Genomic DNA, 18,717 nt, shown 5'->3' on the forward strand with positions numbered 1-18,717 from the left:
AGTCTCTGATTTTAATTATGACCACATCCCTGAAATAAAGAGGAAAGAAAATGTTCATAGATTTTAACTATCTTTATTCCAGATTACAATGAATTATTGAACTGTGCATTGCCTTTGTGAGTTGTATGTTGGCTTTAACAACTTAGTGCCTATTTCTATAAAGAATTTAGGATCCAAACGAAATATTAAGATTTAAAATTTGCTTCCAAAGTACTTGTATAGTTAATGTTATATAGAATACCTTGCTGGATGTTCTCCACTACTTCTGGACAACTGGGATGTAGCTTTCATCTTTCTTATCCCTAACTAGCAAGTTACATTAAATATCTGCCAAACCACTGTTTAAAATACATTGTTTTAACTGTTATCCAGGAAAAAAATAAATTGTTACAAGGCAGAAGTTTATGATTCTCAAAGGTCAACTAGGCTTTTAGAACTTTTTGGGGCAAGTTAAGCAGGCAGTTTGTTACGGGTATTAATATGAAAAAGTGGCTGTGTATACCCCAGCACACGTTCTCTGTGTCTGCCTTCTGCTGCCATCCCTCTTACCTCTGACACCAAAACATGGTGGATGACTGGCTCAGCAGAGACATGGAAGGCTTTACTTCCATAACATGCTAGATAGCAACTTCCAACTTTGAAATTGCCTGAGCAGTCTTTGCCAACAGATGTGGTCATGATAATTTTGTAGAGAAGGAAGAACTAGTCTATAGACCGTAGGCTTTTGTACTTCCTTTTTTTCTCTATGCACTCTTCAGAGTACTTTAAGGATGCTCAAGTGTATTTGTACATTTTAATCTATTTTTCTTTCTCCATTTTTGCTCTCTCTCTTGCTTTCATCACCCTACCCCATGAGACATCCTTTGTTCCTGAAATTTTCATATAAGAAAAATGATATGACATATGCATATATGTTTAGATACCTCAGTATTTTTTTACAGGTCAGATATTGGAATTCTTAATAACCCATAATTCAAAGTTCTCAGGACTTGTGCAGGTAGATCTTTACGTGCCTCATTTATGACTCCAGGTCATGAAATATGACCAGATTATTTGTAGTTTATTTGCAAGGAACTTTATAAATTCTATTTTGGTCTCACAAATCAAGCAGTTAAAATCAAACAATGTGTTTATAAAGTCTGATGCAATTCTGTGAAAAATTTTCAAAGAGAAAGAGTATAGATTTGTCCAACAAATACCTTAGAATGGTAACTAAATCACAGTAATGAAATCTGCAGTAATGCCCGTGGAACTTCATGAACTGGTATGACTGACTTGATCTGAAAGGAAAATTCTTGAATTATTCTTACAGTACAGCCAATGCTTCATGGAACAAAATACTCAGAGAAACAATTTAATTAGCAAAGACAGAAAATAAAAACAAGAAATAGAAAAGGAAAATGAATAATTTACTGGAAATATTTTCATAGTACATCTTTGAGGAAAAAGAGGGAAATTAACATTTGGGATTCCAAATGTAAAATCAATCAGTTCTTCAGTAAACTTCTCAGACATTTATAGCCAGTAGCAATGTATGTATTCTGTAAAAATGTATGTATTCTGTGTAGGATTTCTGAGGGCCTCCATCTATGTGGAGCCATGACAGGCAGACAGGCGGGGCTGGGAAATACAGTCAATGGATCAGGAACAGCTTTAACCAATTTAGTCACATTTAAGCCAAGTGGTAACAGCATACCGAGTGCTTCTTGCAAACACACAGTCCAACAGAACTCAGTGCCAAAATTCCATGGCATTCAAGACCAGCACAAAGCTCCAGAGTACTGGCTGTATTCCTGGACCTGTGTTCTCTTAGGCTCTCTGACTAAACAGTAGTTTCAGGAGCCTTTTGGGCACGGCTCCCGCTGGCTGGCACTCTGCAGACACAGAGATCTGTCCAGGCACCTCAGACAGCCAGGAATGCTCAGGGCCAAAGAGCAAGACCATGACTTGAACTCAGCAGGGTGAGGACAGAGGTTCTACACATCCACCTCTAGGTTGCTCAAAAGGGTCACTTACCTCTTTTGTCTTATTCTCTCTCATTTTTTCCTCTGCCTCACTTGGTTTTAATGTGGTTGGTGAAAGAGAAAGGGCAGAGCGCTTTGGAAACACTTTGCTGGAGATTGGGGATGCATAGCTCAGATTGACAGTGACTGTACAAAACCTCTCAAAGCACTCCAGCTCTTGAGGGAGTCATGAAAGAAATCAAAGGGGGGAACTTTTCTCTGTGTGTAGTAGGTTTTGTAAGATGTCCAAATCACGAAGCATTAGTGAATTAAGGAAAATAAAGGAGACAGTCCAGAACCGCTGACAGAGAAACAAACTGCTGCATTTGTAGTATTTCTGGTAGCTTAGAAATAAATATTCTAAATCTAAATTAATCTGAGACACACGTGAGTCTATAAAAGTGAAGTGGGCTTAGAGTACTGTAAGAAGCAGACACATAATATAGCCATTATGTGCTATGAAACTATTTCCTACTTCATGACTGAAAAATTGGTAAAAAAAATGTAGAACTAGTAAAACTGCAGATTATTGCTTGATTTTTTTTTTTTTTTCAGTTTGAGGAAATTTTGCTTATGTCTCTGTTTTTTCATTTTGAAAGGAAGGAATGTTGCTATTATTATTTATTATTTTAAAATATTCTCCAGTTTTCTTAATTTGTTAAAGGTTACTGTTATGATAGATGTAAAGTGATTCTGGAAATACTGAGAGAATTATGAGTTTTCCCACCCACAGATTTTAATCAGTTATGATATCTTGTCTTTAAACACGAAACAGGCACAGGTATAATAACAAAGGTATTAATTTGTCCCTATTTTGGGTAAAAGAAAAAAAATCCTGCTAGAAGTATATAAATCTTAAAAATCACTCCCTTGTGGGGAAATAGTGAGAGATTGGATTTAATGGGTTTTGACCAAGAACATGTGCCAATTTCCAACAAACTTATTTTTGTGTAAGCATAAGAAGCTCCTGGATGAGAAAATTTATAGTGGAAATGTTGGCAGAAATTAACCTAATAGTTCTTAAATAGTACCACCATGTTAAGAAATACAGTGGATACCAGACAGCTTTCTGTGGAAAATGATAAACATACGAGATCTCTGTAGGGGATCTCAGCAGAACCATTTTTATTATTCCGAATAGTGTGCCTCTTTCTGTGATGTTGTTTTTATGCATAATATATGGAAATAGAGGCAAAACTAACATTTTTAGCAGTTGCATTTTTTTCAACACAATTTATAGTATGTATTTACACAGTGCTCAATTATATTTTATTCAAATAAATGTCTCTGGTAAAGACTTATTTTATTTTATTTTATTTTATTTTATTTTATTTTATTTTATTTTATTTTATTTTATTTTATTTTATTTTATTTTATTTTATTTGTCTCCTTTGAGACTGCATATGTGATGCAAACTCATAATTATACTGTAGATCACTTGCATGCTGAGCTGCATGCTGGTAATAGGAAGTGCCCTGAATTAAGTCTTAGGAATTTAGACTGATTCCCAGTGTAGAAGTAAACAAACAGCATGAAAATCACAGATCAGAACTTACACCTTCTCACTTTCTCCTTTCAAAACCAGACATGATTTTAAGCCAGAATTTTGCACCTAGTCCATTTGGTATTAATTTGCATTGTTTTGCCATGTGAACAATAGTTGCTTTCCGTAATAGCAGCAGAAATTAAGTGGATATGTTATTTATAACCACAGATGGAAATATCTAAGTATTATGTGCCTGGTTTTGTTTCTGAATGAGAACTCTGTACTCCTGATGAACTGTAGACTACCTTTGGTTTTGTTATTTAATCTGCATATGTTTTTCTGCAGGGTGAGATCCAGCAGCTGTTGATTATAGCTGATCCCAGAGCTGCATTTGACTATTGTGAGCATTATAGCCCAGACTGTGACTCCCCAGTGCCCAATGCTGCTCAGGCTCAAGATCCTCGAGTTGATGAGGTGAGTAATCAGTCGTGTATTACTGGATTTATTGCACATTAGTGGTTGTGCTGGAGAAAAGTTACCCAAGGAACACTTCCACCTAAATGGCATGCATTGTTCTAGAGGTGAAGAAATCAGGTTGCAGGAGTGCATTCATTTTTGCTGTTCACTCATTTATGTCAAGCATTTGAAGGAACCTATCACCCTGGTTGTATTTGAACAATCAGCATGCTCAGTGAAGTTAAACTGTAATTCTTTTTTAAAAAAATTATGGCAGTATGAGTTTGTCTACTCATGCATATTTATTCTTCCTGTGTAGCTTTATAATTTTACTTATGCTGGATTTCAACAAATGCCACATTTGAAAGATGTGGTATCTTTGAGTATCCCTCAATTGTAAACTTCTCCTGTTAAAAGTGCCCTGAGCTTTAATGAGCTGCGTGCACAAATGCACGTGCACACAGAAGTATTTCAGCCAGTTCCACTCATAGGAGGTAAACAAGCAAGGACAAAACAGAGTAGGAATTTTTCCCAGAAACATGAAAGATATTTAGAGAAACCATTAGTCACTGTAGACAGTTCTCACAGACACAAAATGAGTAATTCACCCACGTCAAGATAGGTCTTCAGATTAGACCTCTGAGCGCTTGTATGTATGGCTGTACATATTCTAAGTACTTGCACTGAACAGTGTAAAGGGAAAAGCTTTTCTAAAATGTAACAAGTCATAACTGAACTTGGCTCTGGACAGCTTGTATGCACACCATGTGTGATCTGACTGGTTATTACTACTGATTGCTCAAGAGATCAGCATTAAAAACTTGCTGAATTATTATTAGATGTCTGCTTTGAGCCTGTTTTGGGACTGAACTTTTCCTAAACACATGGTAATTTTATTTGTTGTTACTATTTATTCTGACTGAAAATTATGTCAGCAGGGGACAAAAACCCACAGGGTGCAGAACTTTTTCAGAGGGACTCCCTCCCACATCCATTCCATCTGAGGTGTAGTTCAAGATGTGTCAAGTGACCTACACACAGGCAGAGGATCTACACTGCATTACAGTGTGTGGGGTCTGGGCTTTTCAGGAGGATCCCAGAGGACCTGCTGTCCATGTGCCTGCATACCTGGATCTCCATATTCCAAACCAGAACAGAGTGAAAACATAGTGCTGGTAATTTATTCAAAGACAAAAACAGATAGCAAATCTAATTTTTTTTTCATAATTAAGTTTCAAAGAAAATTTAAATTTTGCTTGGGAATTTTCCTGGGATTTACTTCTATTTGGTTCCTCTTGGGTTTAGTGGTTTTTAATGTGTTTTTCAAAGGCCTATTTTTCCCTCTTGGTAACACACAGAGTTTGTGGGAGTACCTACAGAGAAAAATGTAAAATCAAGGATCTTAATTTGTAGTGTAACATAAAATTAATTTGAAAACAAATTGAAGAGCACTCAATGATTAATAAAATGGAGAACTTCTGTTTCTATTTATTTTATTTTTTGCTGAGAGTGGTGATTGGATTATTTTTCTTAGCTTTCTGACCTAAGACACAATTTCCTTGCTGTGCTCCATGAGTTTATGTCACTTTGCATAATTATTCCCAGTGAAGTCAATAGATCTCTTCAATGTGTAATAGTGATCTAAAATAATTGCATCAGCAATGCTACCAATGTGATAAATATGAAATAGAATAAATGGCAGACTGAATTTATAGAATTATAGAATAATCTGCTAAATAGTAAAAAACCAGCTTGTTGAGGCAGGCTACTTTGTTATCTTTTGAGAAGCAGCCTGTCAAATCACACAGATAATTTATTTTAAGGAAATAAATGAAACAAGCTTTATTTTGATACTGAAAGAATTTATAGAAGATAGCAGTGCAGATTTTTGTAAACTGTAATTGCAAAACTAAATAAGATGTTAAAAGATGAAAATACATTTGCATCTAGTCTATAAGAAAAATAATTGTTTTGGAATGCTTGATTGCATGTTTTGAGGAGATTACAACTTTGATTAGTGATATTGATAGAATTTATAGACTTAAGACCAAAGCTTTTGACTTGTGAACATATGATATTTTAACTTTTTAGAGAAAGGTATTGTATAGTAATGTAGGTGACAAAGAGATTTGAATCTGGGTGCCTTATTTCAGAAATAACTATAAACAACGAGCTGTCACCAAATTAAATTTTTAGTAGAGTTTCTTAGTAATTGTGCTAGAAATACAGAAATGTGTGCAAAATGGATGGCATTAAAATTTGTCAGTCATGATACTGCAGAGCAGTAAGCAGTGATGGGAACACAAATGAAGGCAATGTTACACACATACAAGACAAAGAAATAACTGCAGGGCAAACATGATGAACTCAGTAGTACACTGCAATAACAGTCTGCATGCATGTGGTAACAGAAGAACCTTTCATCTGCAGCAGATTGTCCCCATCTGGGATACTAATCATGCTGAAAGGCAACATGGAAAGATTATTGTTCAGCTTGATTGGTTTCATGGTTTGATCTTCAATGTTTTCACACAAACTCTTGTGGTAGGAAGAGGGAAGAGGGAAAACTGGGCAAAAGGCTAGGCAAGATTGTGTCTTCAGAGTCTGGATTAAACCAGCAGAAGCTGAAAATATTTGTTGGGCACTAGCTTCAAAATATTCTAATTGTTAAAGAAGGGGAATTTTTTCCCCAAAATAGTACAATGTGTGTGTTAGTTTGCAAATAAAGAAGTAAGAATTCAGATGCCATATTACTTCTGCATGCTCTCACTTGAAACATAGACTGCATCATCACATATGTGGCTCACTTACCATATGCAAAGATCCAGGGCAAAAAGAAAACGTAGACAAATGGTGTGGAGGGAGAAGAAAGATAGATAATTTCAGTAAGGAAAATATCTACTAAAACTTGTAGGAAAGAAAGAACAAATTACCACAATGATGAATCTCTAGATATCTTCAAACTAAGGATAGAGACCTTTCTGAAAGTTTGGGGAAATGTTAGTCATACTTTAGTTGACTCAGTTACAGAGTGACTGTAGGAAGTTTTGAAGTCTGCAAGTATGCAAGAGTTAGCCAAGGTGGTCTAATAGTCCCTTTTGGCATTACGTCTCTGAGCCTTTGAATTATTGCAGTCCAGAATAAGAAACTGATACTTGGCTTAAAGATAAATTATGTGATTTCAGAGCCTATTAATGTGTGTTTCCAGCACTGATTACAAAACCCAAAGGAAGTGGTTGACTTTTCATCAGTAAAATAGAAAATTATGTTTGTGAAGTTGCATTTAGGAAGATGAATAGGATTGCTCTTGAACTTGCAAACTTTTGTAGTCACCTGGCAAGCTCACAGCCTAGGAAGGCATTCTGTCTGAAAGGCTGGATATTTTTAGACCACTAAAGAAGCATCTAGAGAGAAGGATTTAGGTAAAAAGATATTGGTTTAAGGGCATTAGTACTTTATTTAGCTGAATGCAATCCTTGTTGCTCTAGGCAATGCTTCTTTCTCCAAAGGAGCAAATAATAAAATATCCAGCATTTTAGGTTTGGGGGCATTTCTTTCAATAGCAGTGCTGATTTAAATCATTCATTTTCTGAATTTGTTTCCACCATATGCCCTCTTTCCAGTTCAGCTGGTGGAATTGCCTATGTGTTTGTTTTGGGAAGGGTCTAAGACCTCATCTACACTAAAAATAATTACCAATCACAAAATCAGAAAAATTATGAAATATATTGTGGTGAATTTCCATTAAATGAGCTTGAGAGTGCATGTCACATCACTGCAACATCAGAAATGAAATATTTGTTTTTTAAAATGTTTGAGTTTTTCTCAAGGCCTTACAGCTTTCACTGTGCTCTCTGTGTAAATTTACTGGACACTGATTTGTAATCAAATTGCCTTTATTAATTATGCTTTAAGTGCTGCATTGAGATTTCCTTTTTCTGGTTGTATTTTCTTTTTCTTTTGCATCACATTTAAACTGCAGTTTGGGTGGTCCAACAGAGAGAATTTCAGTGCCTACTTTTTACTTACAGGATCTCTTCATGCCTGAATCAAATGCCAAGTTTACCCTAAGCAAAGTTCAGGAAGAATCAAACATCTCACAGTGGGATTCACAAAAATAGCAGGCTGTGAATAAAGACACAGAACTCGTCAGCCTAGAAAAGGAGGATATATCTTAAATTCTACCCTTGTCTGCAGGCTTACCCACCTGTGCTGTCCTGTTCCCCCCATGACATTCTTTTCTCTCAGCAAGGTCAACTCCTGCATCCTCACTTCTCCTTTCATATAATGGGTGACCTGAGGATTTCAAGATATAAGCTTTGGACCTGATTGGGTCTTTATATTTCCATTTTAATTCAGTCAGTCTCTTTCTGGACCCAAGTGACTGTGTTATGTGTCTAAACAAGACTTATTTAACTGGGCAACCTCTAACTACCTTTTGTGTTCAGGCTCTGCAGAATGTGTTGCACTTGGCTGCTGGCCAGGACTGTGGGCTCTTTGTGAGCAGTTCAGGCTGAGCTGTTGGGATAGATGTGTGTCAGAACCCTCCCTATACTGAATGCTTCTATTCCCCTGGGATTTGTTCATCAGACCTAAGTGTCATTCAGACTGAAAACAGGAGAGCGGTAGATTAATAGTAATACCCATACACTCTGTTATTTATTGTCATTTATTTCCATCTTCAAGACATGTTTTAACTGAAGTGTGCATCAGTCTTCCTTGTTCTTGCTTGTGGATAGCCAGGTATAAAACTCTGTATCTTGTCAAGGTCAGCGTGATGACCTCAGCAGTTGGCACTACACAAAAAGGTGTTGCCTAGAAGTTCAGGAATCTTTGGGTTTTTTCACATTGAATGTATGACTTGGTTTTAAGGATCCCATATGGGTTTGAAATTATATTTTAAAACTATCAACACTGCTTTTCTTAAAGATACATACCTATGCATTTCTTATAAATACCTTGTGAACAATCTGGCCTCTATCCTGTTTTCAAACCCCTTTTTACTATAAATGGAAATGTATTAAATTCCTTTCCAGGTCAATCACATATGCTTTGCCAGCTCACAGAAATTAGAGCAGTGACAGACCTAGCCAGTCTTCATCATCCTTGATGTTGGGCAGTATATTTTCTGGAGTATCTTCAGGTCTTTTCAAAGGAATCAGCTATCAGGCTTTCAAATCTCCTCTTGGAAGATTATTCTGTAACCTAGTGAATCACATGGTCTGACTTCTGCTGAAGAAATGCCTCCCCAACGGAACTCGGCTTCATTTATTTTGGATCTATCCCAAACTAATGGATTATTTGGAGACATGAAATGTTTTCATTTAATGAAATGAATTTGGTAAATTAAAAGTGCAAATGGCACCCAAATATCTTGACTTGGAAGCTTCAAGCATCCTTTCAGAATGTTAATTTGGTGTCCTTTGGGGTGTTTGACTGGTCAGAAAGACTAGTTTTCTGAAAAATGCAGAAAGGTGTTTATTTTTATGTTTAATCTTATGTTTATTGTTACCCTTAGAACTGCAGTTAGCTAATTTAGCTGATATTAAAAACTGTGATCTTCCTAGCTCTCTTTTTTTTTACATAGATATATAAACTTTTTATATAAGGGAGTAATATAACAAAGAACATTAAGAGCATTTTTCTCCTTTTGAAAGAGGATATCTTTGGAAACTGAAGATAATGTTCTTATCTCCTTTTATCTCCTTGCTTTTATCACTTTTCTGAACAATATAAGGACTCTATGGTAGAAGAGGCCATCCTTTAAATCTTTTAACTTTCCTTCTGCTGTAAGATTGACATCTACCATTTATGTACATTATTGCAGCTGATTTTTGAAACTCTCATTTTACTTGGCATCATTTATTGCATTTTGTAAAGTGTTAGTGAGCCTAGAATATTTCAAAGTCATCTTTGCCTCTTCAGCTTATACATGATGTACCATAATTTTAAGGAAATGGAAAAATTGAGATTATGACTGTTCTTTGGTAGAGGATTTAGATTATTAATTATTTTTATTTGGAAATGTAAAGCAAAAATTGCTAAAATCTACATTTGGAATGGGAGGTTACGTTTTTAGAGTATGGATAGCAGAAAAAGTGGTTTCAACAGTAAGGTTTCCTTCAGAATATTTATGTTATTTCCCAGTTCAAATAGACTTTGCAGGCTGCTGATCCTCTGCTTCTAAAATTCATCTGATGAAGAAAACAGTTCATCTCTAATTGGAATTGCATGATGATCTGGTAGTGTAATATAATCACTCTGGTAAAGAAGGCATGAGGTCATAATGGAAACATTTTGTCCCATCAAAAAGCAGCAGGTTTCATTCTTCCTTTCATTTGTAAGAAAATAGTCATATGCAATATTCATTACAAGAATAGCTGTTTAGTAACTATTGGTGGTCTTACTAGAGAAGAAAGAAAATCAAGAGGAAGAAAATTGCATCACATCTGAAGTATGTGTTACCTGATGTCTCTTAGCTGAAATCCCTTGCCGAGTTTAACCTATTATTTCTTTTGAAATTCAAGATTCTATCGTCTATATATTCAAGAGTCTATTTATTATCTTTTCTTGATTAGTGGTTCAACTATGATAGATTTCTGTGAACTGGACAGCTTCTGTGAACTAACAGCAGGGCCTGGGTTTTGTGTATCCAAAATGTAAAGGAACTTTCCTCAAGGTGTGTTGAGGTCAAAATGAGCGGATCATACCCCTGTCTCTGGTCATCTGATAAAGGTGACCTTTCTGTTGTGTAGCTCCAGAAAAAGAAGGGGTATGTGCCCATATCTAGTCTTAACTGGATAATGTTAATGGCAGGGCAAGTTTGAGTTGCCAGCTTCACAGCAGGTGACTAAAGCCATTAAATCTGTCCCTCATGTTTGTATATTTAGTCTTCATTTACCTGACTGGTCCTTCACTAGTCCTGTTGTGTCCTATTAAAAACAGGGAACAGTCTTCATCAGGTCGAGTTGGTAAAATTTTTCTGTGAGTAAATCATATTTCTAAAGTGCATCTTTACATCAGCTAGGGGTGTAGAGATGCATTCCTCCATCTGGACAGATTGTGCCTCAGGAAATACACCTGGCAGATTTTGCATCTCTATTTAACTCTTTGCAGCAGGACCCCTGGAGCTCAGTACAAAACATATTCTCTGTTTATCAGCTGGTGTGAAATATGAGAGTTGTTGCAGAAAATGTCTTGGGAAAGGAAGGGTTGCTAAGAATAGAGTTTATCTTGTACATTTAGGCTACTACATATTTTCACTTGTGCTCCTTATGTCAGTGGGGACTACAAAGTGATTTCAAAACTACTTGAATATAGTTTTGGCATAGTGGCCACATGACCTAGCTTGTAAGTTCAAAAATTTTTGTAATACCCGTCTGATACTGTGCTCTTAAAGTGGAAGGTCTTCACCTGCTTGGCAGTAATCTGACTCCAGCATGGAAACTGTCATTCCCCACTTCTCATCCATCCCTATTATTTCTTTCTGCGTGCCGGCATATCAGTGAAACCAAAATATACCCTTGTATTTGTGATCACATTCTGCATATAAGGGAAGTGTCACTTTCTTTAACAGAAATGAGTGAAGCACAATACCCAAAAGTATTTTCTCTGTGATTATGCATGATGCAATAGATCTGTCCACATACTTGTGCTTTTTTGTATGTTTTTAGTTCTCATTCATAAATTTCTGACTTTTTGAACCAGGCCTCTTAGCATAAACATCAGCTTATTCACTACTTTCTTTTTTTAATATTAATATACTTGGCACAGATATTTTTCCTTCCTTTTTTTTCCCCGCAATCTACATTTCTGTTTAGTTTATGGCTGCTGAAAAACTACTTCTTGCACTCTTGCAATTTTATTAGTCATGTGGTTGGCACCATTCAGCACAGCCATTCAGCTTACCTTGAGAAAAGCCATACTACTGAGATTTGCAAAACAGTTATAATACCGAGCAACACAGAGTTATATTTTAGTTGTCAATTGTTCAAAGTGACTGCTGGAATAAATGCTTCCAGTTTCAGAATAGGTTTATAATGCTTGCTACAGATGAATCTGTGTGTCTATATGTTACTGAAACAAACTCCTAACAGCATATTAAACTTAAATCTGGCTAACGACATGGTAGTTCTCTCAAAAATGTTGCTCCACTTACCTCTTAAGATACTGGATATTATTTAACATAGTGTATTTTGCTTGGGTTCCAATAAAAATTGCACAGCGGTGTTTGATTCATGTTGTTTGGCTGAGGAAGCATTTCAAAGTATTAAATTGGTTACCACTTTTAGGTTGGAATGACTGAATTTAGAGAGGTATATTCCACTGAATACTTTTTTTTTTCCCTGTAGATAAACCTAGTTTGTGTGGACTTCTTCAGAGAAGATAAACAAATCACTTGCAGAAATTTTTATAATTTCCAAATATATGCTGCAATTTCAATGCTACTCTGTAACTATTTCAAAAGTATTGTTTTATCCATGTGGTTATTCCTTTACTTCCTTTTTGTGGCTGTTTATGGTCTTCCAGAAGCTTGTCATTGCATTTCTTCTTTGGGTGTCAGTGGCACACTTCTTAGAGACAAGCTATATTGAGTTGCATTTCCAGAACTGCACAAGCCAGAAAATGTGCTTTTATACCTTGACAGACCTGTAAATGTATCATTGCTGCACATGAGGCCCTTCAGCTCTACTAGTTATAGGTCAAACATGTTTCATTGACTTCACTGGGTTAGGACACATGGCAGAATATAGTTTGGAATATGGAGATCTATTTCAATTTGTAATTTCTTCTAACATATCCATTTCTTTCTGATAATGATGACTTCTATGAATCCTCAGACTGATTTGGAAGCGTAATGTACTAATTCTCTTTCTCATCAACATAATGAAACAAGCAGATATTGTCTTCATTTTACAGACAATGATGCTGAATTGTAACAGGAGAGAGGGATTTTAGAAGAGACAAGTTCACATGAGGCACATTTTAATATTTCTTCTTAAAGGGAAAGCAAATGCTTGTCCCTCTGGCCACAGTTATGCCTTCTTTTAGCTCCCTGGGCACATAAAGAGTAACCAGGAGTCAGCTTTAATTTGCCAGGCCAATCAGCTCTTGTTGCTTCAAGCATGGTAGGAGTGGCAAGATAGTTCAAAGCTGCCCTTTCTTCTCAGTTCTGATGAGTTGTACTTGGTGCAGATAATGTGGAGACCAGGATCTTCTTGGCACGGCCAAGAGTACAGCTCAGGAGTTCCTGGCTCCCTAGATTGTGCTCATAACACTACACAAGCCTACTACTAAAGCTACTTTCTCTCGTAAAAGTTTGTGTGCCAAATCTTCATTTGATAAAAATTATAGAAACAGAGCCATGGAGCAATTTACAAAAGCTGAATCTGAAATGAAATTACAGCAGTGAGGCTTTGCTCAGAGAATTTATACCATGGAGCTGTCCTGGTTTTCAAAAGGTTTTCAAACAAGAGGAAGATAGCCATGTTTTTTTGTGAGCTGGGACCTCTCCCATATCTGAAATTATTTATTCATGTCAGATATTGGCACCCCTGCTCTTCTGGTCACCTGAAAAAAAATACAGGTAAAAGAGGTATTATTTAAATATATGGTTTCACAAAGATCTGTTGGTGCTCCCAGTAGTCAAAATTATACTTGATTCTTCTTTGCAGTCCAATTAATGAGAGGTTTTTTCCTGGCATTAGTATTTACTTTTTTGCTACTTCTGTACTGTGCATTGAAAGAAATGAGAAGTTGTGAGGTTTTTCCCCCCAAATGAAAAATGATATTGAATTGTTAATAGTACCTTTATTTTGTTAAACTTTATTCCTAAGTAAAGGTGAAGATACTTTCCAGTATTGCTAATCTAGTTTGCTACCTCTAACATGGGAATGCCTGATATTTTTCCATTTGCAATGTAGTACACACCAGAAGATTTTATCGAATATGACTATGAGTATGGGGATGCTGATTATAAAGAAACTGATTCTGTAACAGAGGGACTCCCACTGTTCGAAGAGACAGTAGCACAAACAGAGGTAACAGAATCTGATCTGTTTGTTGTGTGGTGTCCAGCTGTCCCCTACCACATGGTTTGTCAATTTGTGTCTTTGTATATGAGCTTAATGCTTTCCTCTCACTCATTTCTTTACTTCATAGCTGTAACCCTTGCTTTCAGTTAGAGATGGAAGGTCTCATCGCTGACAGCATTCATCTTGCATTTGGTTACCGTTCTTTCATTCACCCTTTCTCAATTTCCTTTTCATTTTATTTATGTTGTCCCATTCCGTCTTTCATAACGTTTGCAGAAGAAGAAAGCCATGGTCAAAAAGAAGAAGAGGACAGTGGCTGCTAGCTCAAAGGACAAACCTCAAAAGGCCACAACAAAAAAATCTGAAAAATATGCATCCAAGAAGAAGAAAAGTTATCAAGCAGCAGCAAAAGACAAACTAGGGGTAAAGGTAGCCAAGAAATAATCAAGATCTTTCCCAGACCAAGACTGGAAGATCTTTGATAATAAGAAAAAAAATTACCTAACCCCACTAGATGAATACATCTGGCTAATACCGTAACCTGAATAACAGCAATACCTCTTGAATTTTTCATGCAAGATTTTTTTTAATAATGTATTTGTTTTTTCATTCTAGGCCAACGTTATTGATGGATTTCAAGATTATAGAATAGCTGAAAATGACTATGGGCCCCAGACAGAAGCTCCCTCCAGAGCTACTGAAGCAAATGAGGTAATAAGGACTCTCAGGAAAATACTTGTCCCAGGTGTCATTCATTTAAAAAGTACAAATGCATTTTAAAAGGATGGATTTCTATATAAATGATACAAACTCTACCAGCACTTTATGTGATTTTATATTTTCTCAGCCAATATCAGAAACTATTTTCTTGGGCAGAACTCCCATTAATTCTGTAGAGATCTGCCAAATCTTCAGCCTGCAGAGTTCATGATTCTGGAAATAATTCAGTAATATATGGTGTGGGAATGTGGTGTTTCTTCTTCCAGTGTGGATGTGAATGGAGCTATGTCTTGCACAAGCTAGGTTAGATATTAGACATAGTCCTCCTGATATAATAGGAAGGGGGGTCTCTAATTTTTCCTGTAATTTTTAAAGTGCAGCATAAAAGAGCCTAACACAAAACAAAGGATGGCTGCCACCATAGCGGCATATGGAAGTTCAGTCAGAAGCCATCATTTCTTTTTCATAGTTCTTCAGCTAACAAAACCAAATTATTTGAATTATTTGATTTTCACTTGCTCTATTCAAAAGGAACATTATAATTTGAACTGTCAAAAAAGATAAAATTATTATTTTGACTATTATTATTTTGACTATTCCTAGAAAGCCACAATAACAGGTCTAAACATTATTTTGTTAAAATTACTGCAGCTAAGCCAGTGTTGATTAATATGTTTGCATATTAATTAACGCTAATGTTAGAAAAATGATGGCAGATTTTAAGAAACATTGTTCTCATTTTTCTTTTCCTTTTCCTTTCAAAATTAAGATTGTTGCTTAAAAGATGTACAAAACTCTCCCTCACCTCTTTCCCCTGAATATTTGAAAAGAGAAAGAGTCCCCATTTGTTCTATGCTTTTCCTCTTATATATCTTGGAAGGTGAAGGTGAATTAAGGTATGTTTTACTCATTTTGCTGTTAAGCATTCTTGTGTTCAGTCTCATGTTTGCTTCTCACAAATTGATCAACAAATGTATCTAAATCATTCCTTTTCCTGGGCAATTCTAAGCCAGTTGTACAATTGTAGAGCTGCAAAGAGGTAGATTCAAAGTGCTAAATTCTCTCCTTGGTGAGAACACTTCTTTATAAAGGTAATATTTGCCTTAGAATTGGTTCTGATCTGTGTTTATTCCAGCTATAAGATAGAAGTCATACTACTGTAAATAATGGAATTAGGCAAGTGTTAAATCAGAATCTGGCCTTCTATTTTAATTGCAATAAATTTCAGTGTTATTATTAGATCAAGATTTTTTAATTACACTGGATGTTGATTAGCTTCTGAATATTTTCAAGATCATACTACTTCATATTGTCTAATAATTTTATATTAGCAATATCTGAACTTCAATTTCTTTCATAATTTTCCTATATGCAAAATTATTGAAAGACCTCTGTAATAGAATAATGCAATGCTCCTTTACTTCACAAATGGTTTTGTACATCTCAAATATAGCATTCTTTTAAACTGCTTTAGTGCTTTTAAGTTGTTTGCTTGGTTTGACAGCTTACATACTTTAAGATGAAAGCTTAGATTTCAAAACTCTTAAAATTAATCTGAATTGTAGAGGTAGAACTTAGACCAAAAAATATGTAAATTACCATGACACACAACAAGTTATGTCTTTTACTGATAAATAAACTTCAAAATCATTAACAAGAGAAAAGAAGTTTAGCTCAGCATTGGTATTTATAGACAGAAAATAATGTAAATGCTGGGCTTAACTAAAGTGATGCTTGCACCTCCTCCACGTTGCTATTATAAAAAGGATCTGAACTTATTCACTGCTTATTGCATATGTTCATTCATGAATGCTTGTAAGAGTGAAACCAAGCAGCGAAATTCAGCTATATTTGGCACTAAAGTAACATTACGCAAGCAGTACACATAATACTGGATATATTGAATTCAGTGGTTTTGGAAATAAAAAACCAAAGCGTATGAAAACATTACGTCTTTGTACTACTTATACAAAGATCTTTTAATTACTCTGAAAGGCTGAGCTTCCATTCCTTCAGACTCTAATTAAAAGACAATATGCTGTAGTTCTACTGTTCTTTCTTCTTTTGACAAGTCATCATGGTGGATCAGCGTATGCTTACATTGCTTTACTAACAATAACCCACATATTCCTCCTGTTCCCAAATCTTTGCTACTGATACGAATAGCAAAATCCTGTTGAAGAAGTATTTGCTGAAGAATACATAACTGGAGAGGATTATGATAAAAAAACTGAGGCAACTGAATATGGAAGCAGAGGAGTAGACCTCAGTGAATCTGATCTGCTGGTAGATGGAGATTTAGGAGAATATGATTTTTATGAATATAAAGAATATGAAGAGAAACCAACTGATTCCACTAATGAGGAGTTTGGTCCAGGTGTTCCTGCAGAGACCGATATCACAGAAACAAGCGTAAGTTGACTGGAGGCATCATGCAGATTAATCTAATTTAGCAATATTTTTATAATTGCACAGTCTCAGAACTGCACAGACCCTGATCCAGAGCTCCTTGTACATATTAGATATATTCTCATTTCCAATAGCCTTTGGATCAAGGCCATCCTCTTGTTTTAGTAATCTTGAACTTTTTGTTTTTATCATGTAAGAGTTTTGTCTCATTTGCTGAAGGGAGTGGAAGATGGGAGGAAAAGGAAAGAGGAGATGGAATTAAAAAAACAATTATTAAATGAACAGTTTTTAAAACCTTTTTAAACTAGAGCTAAAGCTGGAAAGAACCTAAGTTCTAATGCAGGTACAAGTGCTGTAATTAATATTTTTATACAATTACCTTAAGAAATTGAAATGCATATAAATGTCAAGAATCCTATGGCTTTTGCAGCTTTCTAAGAAGAAAATTCATGAGTGGGAAGGTTAAGGCCTGAACCCTTTCATGAAAATAAGCTTAGTCAATGGTGACAGGTTTATGGTCTTGCAGAAGTGATTTAACAGCTCAGTATACATAAAGATAGATAGGATGACATGGTGGATCCTGTGAATCATGATCTTCATTCTGAGTTTTATAGCTCTCTTTCCCTCTGACTTAATCATAGTCTAAACAGCAAGGCTTTAACTTTCCTTTAGTTGTGCCAAGATCCTTGTTTATCAGTTTACCAGCTGTGGATGCTGCAAAGAAAACTAATATGGCTAAGACTGGAAGGAAAAAAAAAAAAATCCCATGTGGATTTTTTAATTAGGAAGACCCTGAATATAGTAGAAGAAAAGAATTTTGTTTGCTCAGTCTTATCTTTATTTTCTTCTCACAATGTCAAAACTTCAGTTTACAAAGGCTTCAAGAAATAACAGCAAATGCTGTGAGGTTGCTTTTCTCTGCCAACCTTGAAACCCATCCTTCTGTATTTCATTTACCTCTCCTTTCTATACCCTGTTGGGGTCATTGTATTTTTTAATGATCCTTATCTGTGCAATGTGATACAAGTGTACTCTTTTCCTTCTAGCCCAGATGGGGACACTGTGGCAGAATGACACAGAAAAGGTCAGATTATCTGTGAAGCAAAGAGTCCATAAGGCACCATTTGTGCCTGCATTAAGCAAATGACTGTGTAGACTCTATCCCCTGGTGTAAATTTCAACTTAAAATGCCTTGATACAAAGCTGAAGGAGTCAGGAATCCTGAATTAGAACACAGGCTCTGGTCTGTGGAAGCTTTATTACAGTTGTCATCTGCTGAACCAGACATATGTCATTTTCCTTTGACATATGCATGTATTTAGAATAACTGAAGTTCTACCTATGATAAAAAAAGGCAAGATGGAAAGTACTCAGTATATGGGAACTTTCAAAAAGTGGAAATATTTCCAAAGATGGAGACCCTGATGTCATTTTTTTTTACAAGTAATTTATGTTAATCTAATAAAACATGATTGCCTATACTTCTTGCTACTTGGTTTTTATGAACTACCAATGGGTTTATGAACATCATTACTAGTGAGATCTGTGCTTTTACAAGTCAGTGCAAAATGCACAGTCTGTGCATCTCTGTTTTTCCATTCCAAAATAT

General features: G+C 35.7%; 1 protein-coding gene across 6 annotated transcripts in view; it reads left to right on the forward strand.

Moving 5' to 3' along the window:
- COL11A1 (collagen type XI alpha 1 chain) overlaps positions 1-18,717 on the forward strand; it is a 132,188-nt gene that overhangs the window by 30,212 nt on the left and 83,259 nt on the right. For 2 of the 6 annotated variants that reach the window (XM_053984531.1, XM_053984535.1), the window contains 4 exons: positions 3,835-3,963; positions 14,256-14,408; positions 14,595-14,690; positions 16,866-17,111. In XM_053984531.1, the coding sequence (XP_053840506.1) occupies positions 3,835-3,963; positions 14,256-14,408; positions 14,595-14,690; positions 16,866-17,111 (624 nt within the window). Of the gene's footprint in view, positions 1-3,834; positions 3,964-13,868; positions 13,986-14,255; positions 14,409-14,594; positions 14,691-16,865; positions 17,112-18,717 lie in introns of all 6 variants that reach the window. The other 4 variants (XM_053984536.1, XM_053984533.1, XM_053984532.1 and 1 more) reach the window with 4 other exon arrangements.

This window comes from Vidua macroura, chromosome 9 (genome assembly GCF_024509145.1).
Source record: "Vidua macroura isolate BioBank_ID:100142 chromosome 9, ASM2450914v1, whole genome shotgun sequence".
In the NCBI taxonomy this organism is placed as follows: domain Eukaryota; kingdom Metazoa; phylum Chordata; class Aves; order Passeriformes; family Viduidae; genus Vidua; species Vidua macroura.